Source organism: Tubulanus polymorphus, chromosome 2, assembly GCF_964204645.1.
Source record: "Tubulanus polymorphus chromosome 2, tnTubPoly1.2, whole genome shotgun sequence".
In the NCBI taxonomy this organism is placed as follows: domain Eukaryota; kingdom Metazoa; phylum Nemertea; class Palaeonemertea; order Tubulaniformes; family Tubulanidae; genus Tubulanus; species Tubulanus polymorphus.
In genome coordinates this window covers 28,618,623-28,622,782 of record NC_134026.1, presented here as the reverse complement: position 1 = coordinate 28,622,782, position 4,160 = coordinate 28,618,623, and the positions used below count along the sequence as shown (strand labels likewise).

At 37.4% G+C, this 4,160-nt stretch overlaps 1 protein-coding gene across 1 annotated transcript; it reads right to left on the bottom strand.

Annotated features, from left to right (window-relative positions):
* On the bottom strand, positions 1–3,734 carry LOC141898717 (uncharacterized). The gene is made up of 6 exons (XM_074784778.1): positions 3,719–3,734; positions 2,528–2,644; positions 2,149–2,281; positions 836–997; positions 539–664; positions 1–449 (listed from the first exon to the last, which is right to left on the bottom strand). The coding sequence occupies exons 2-6, from the start codon at positions 2,642–2,644 to the stop codon at positions 160–162; spliced, it is 828 nt and encodes a 275-aa protein (XP_074640879.1). The 5' UTR covers positions 3,719–3,734; the 3' UTR covers positions 1–159.
* Positions 3,735–4,160: the final 426 nt, after the last annotated feature.

The window sequence follows — 4,160 nt, the reverse complement described above, 5'->3', positions numbered from 1 at the left end:
TATCAAATATATACACTAGTCATCGTGACATCATTTTATGTTTTCAAATAGATTTCAAAACATAAAATGTATCTTTCGATGCTAAAATCTAGTTGTCGTTAGTCGTTTGGGTGGGGTTCGTTGTCTTGCGATCATGTACCAGAAAATATTGCCTAATATTTATTGTTTTATATCTAAATTATCAGTAGATGGTTTGGTGAATCTTTTCTCGTATAATTTATTGTAATAAGGCATATTTGATTCTATACAAGCTTCTAGATCAAAAGGAAGCGCTTCGTCCGTTTTCTTTTTCGTCGCGGGCGACCTGAAAGAAGTTGACTTCAGCGTTCCCTCAAACCACGGCAACCAATCCTGAAACAGCTTCATCTCTGGTGGTGTCTGATCCCAGTTTACCATAGCGTTGTCGTACGGTATACCGGTGCGTGCGCAATATTCACGTAGAATCGGTTCTGGAAAAAAAAAATACATTGAAAATCAATTCATCACAGATGATCGCTGAATGTAGTGTGGTATAAGCCCCGTGGTTTGCAGTGCTCACCTGGGTCGGTAACAAGATCATCCGCATCTATTACCATTGGTTCCTGGCCTAATTTATCTTTGACTAGATCGTACATTTGACACAGTTCTTCGAATCCAACTTCGCTTGGGTCAAAATATGTCCAACCTACGTAAATTAAATGTGTCGTTAATGAGAATGCAAAAGAAAGAAAAAGTATGAAGAATTTCTTTGTTAAAATTCCGGTGCCTTAAAACTCGTGCAATCTTTGAATCTTAAAATTTCAATTATTCAAAAAGTGTCGCATTCTCACAAAGAAGAATGAGGATTTTTTTTTACCAGTAAGAGTGGAATCTAATGACATTTTATAAAGAGATCTGATTGTTTTCCTCGGGTGGCGGATCAGGAATGTATGCGTGTAACCGGCGGGCACAAATTCAGTTGTATTGAGTCGAGAAGCCAAGTAATACGCCATATCTTTGACAAAAACCGCTTTACAGTCTGAAATTAGAATAGAAACATGTGTTCAATTGATTTCGATTGACATCCTGCGCTTACCTCCGGGCAAGTGAAGAGTTACAGTTGGGTTTATTCTCTAATTCTCTGCGATCACAAGTTACAAACAAGAATGAAAACGACAACGTTGAGGCAGTAGAGAGCATTTATTGAAATTCACAGATAAGTGAAGCTGAACATTAGCCAGAGGGATAGATTAATTCTAAAACTGGTTAAAAGTTTAACGCTTCTTACATGTATTATAGTGCAATACCATCTGTTGTCCACTACAATTAGTGAAATATTATCACAACGAGTATGTCGCCGAGTATTCCCGGTCGATTGGAAATCTTACCAGCAAGGTGTCTTCAGCCGATAATTCTTAATTACATCAGTACTAAACTAGACATTTGAAACTTTGATGGATATTTAACACACAGTATCATTTCCCACGTGGGATATCAGTATCAGGTTCCTATTTGCCACTAATGAACGGGGTTCGATTTTTGATTGATATAGTAATCCCTCCTTGTCAGCACATGTTGAGTTATTTGATTATTACTCTGGAATCTGTTTGATTAATTACTGAAAGGTGCTCCATAATCGAAATATTAACTAAATATATTTGAGCTCGCGCATATTTTTACGTCGTGTTGTAAAGAGAGTAATAAAATTGATGGACCCGAATAAGATTTATCTTGACAATAATGAAGCATTCATTGACAGTGTGTTTGATCAACGAGCTAGTGCCCGAGCTAACTATATCCTCGGAATCAAATTGAAGACAGAAAATTGTCGTCTAATAATTCTCGTCAATTTCATCGACTGCGAATAAGATAGCAATATATCAAACTAAATCTCTGACTGAGTACTGACTGAGTGAACACTTCGATCTCAATGAACTGTTCAGTATAGTAATGAATTACGAACTGACATCGTTTTAAGTGCGTCTTCTACTAATTCGCCATTTCCATTATTACACAGAGGCGATTTACATACTGCGAAGTGGGGCGAAGGTAGATGGAAGATGAATGGAGAATGAACAAGCTCGAGTCGGAGTAAATTGGTTTTTTGAAGTTATTTCCCAAGGAAAGCTATGCGATGACGTAACTTTTAAAAATGAAATGTCAAGTTGTCCTAATAAGCAAATAACCTACCAGATTCTGGTTGTTCGCATATATCTTTGATGTCTGCAAATGTAGAATTCGGTTCTATAGGTGAGTCTGGATATCGTTCGCTTAGTCTTTCGCTACCGAAATAGTACGCTTTAGCATAGGGTTCCAGGTGCACCTGATTAAAAAAAGATTAAAAAATGATCTCACATCATAACTGCCGTTTCGACAAAATGAAAAATATGTACGGGTTCCTTTCAGCACCATTTAGAAAGGTATTTTGCTTTAACCCACTCATGTTGCATACAATATTATTTTTCATAAAAAGGGCTTGTCTTGGTAGAATAACATTAGGTTCATCGTTGATGCATATATAAGAACCGTCTGATAATTAAACGTAGAAAGTTCATAATCTCTATTTTACCTTTACATCTTTGTTATTCATCATGGCACGGAAGAACGCCGTCGAGATGCTTCGTGGCACGGCCCATAATATCGCTCTGGGTGGTGATGATGCTTCCCCGTTAAAAGCCTGAGCCATCTAGAAAAATATATACAACCCATCTACATCTATTCGAAAACAAGGCGACAAAACGACAAACCAGTTACGTATTTGAGAATAAGATAAGGATTTTTCATAATTATACGCATGTATTGTTACGTTGAGTGTTCGGATAGGAATATATTATTTGCATCCGCATTTTAGCGAGATTACTTCCACAGTGGACACAAGTAACAACTCCATAGAAATCTCTGTACTGGTCACTAATTCATGCGCCTATGTCAACACTAACACTGAGTCACAGTCCATCAACTTAAATGCAATATCTTCACTCATGTGAAATATGATACCGAGGGTCCATTATGTACAATATAAAATTGTCAGTAAACAGGTCGGAAGCCTCCTTATATTGGCTATTTACGAGCTGTCTATTGCCTTATTATTCCATTTTGCCGGTTATAGCATCACCAACGATTGCAATTTAATACACAGTCAATATAATTAAGACGCCCTGTCGACGATCGACGACCTCTGCTAGAGATTTGCATACGAGCAACATTCGGTACATTAAATAAACATGATATTTACGCCCTTGGCCCATGTGCGTAAATAGGATTTCTCCATTATTTCGATTAATTGGGAGTAAACCTAAACTTAAAACTCGCACTTACGATATCGATATAAAACTAATTTTCTATGAAACACTTGCATAAGATGCATATTCCATTACAATCCGCAGTGGACCGTCAATCTAACATCATATTCATTTATAAAGTCTTGAGATTTGTCAAACACTTACTTTTTACTTCTGACGCACAGACAAATTTGTGATTTGTTACGCAAGTGAATTCTAAAATTATTTGACGGAAGCTACGTATGACTTAGATCATTTTCTAACCATTGGAATGTGACACAAAAGACTAGAAAATATGAATCGCGAGTTTATTTACGCAATACCTAAAACTAATTATGTGGAAATTACACATGTCTTGATGTATAATAAAAAATGTATGTACACTTTATTTATCAGATCAAGGAACACAATAAGGGTTAATATTATAAAGAATAAGCAATGCAGGCATTCGGATCATCGATTATGACGTGGATACTGACCGTTTTACTACCGAAAATGAGTTCAAACAACACACGAAGACGTGCTGGTAGGACCTGCGGCGAAATATTGACCGAGCTCCGTCAGGATGTGTTTGCAGATGTAAAGTTAATTTACCAGGAATGTCAGTTTTATTCAGTTCCGACCATACCGTGAATAGTTTATACGCCACTCAAATAATCAGACGACTCCTCGGAATGCGGAAGAGTTTCGGACAATTGGACGATCACTTTCAATCACCTTCTCGCAGAATTGCAGCCAATTCTGTTCTGATCACTTTTCGTCGCGCCTTCTTGCTGATTGCCGGTGACCGCTACTTCGATCCAGATGCATTAATCATCGGACAATATTATGCGCAAAGATGACCATTGTTCGTGGCTCAGCGAAAATCGTCGTCAAGTCTAAAGTAGTAAACCCCGGATGTTTTCTATCAATATTGATTGC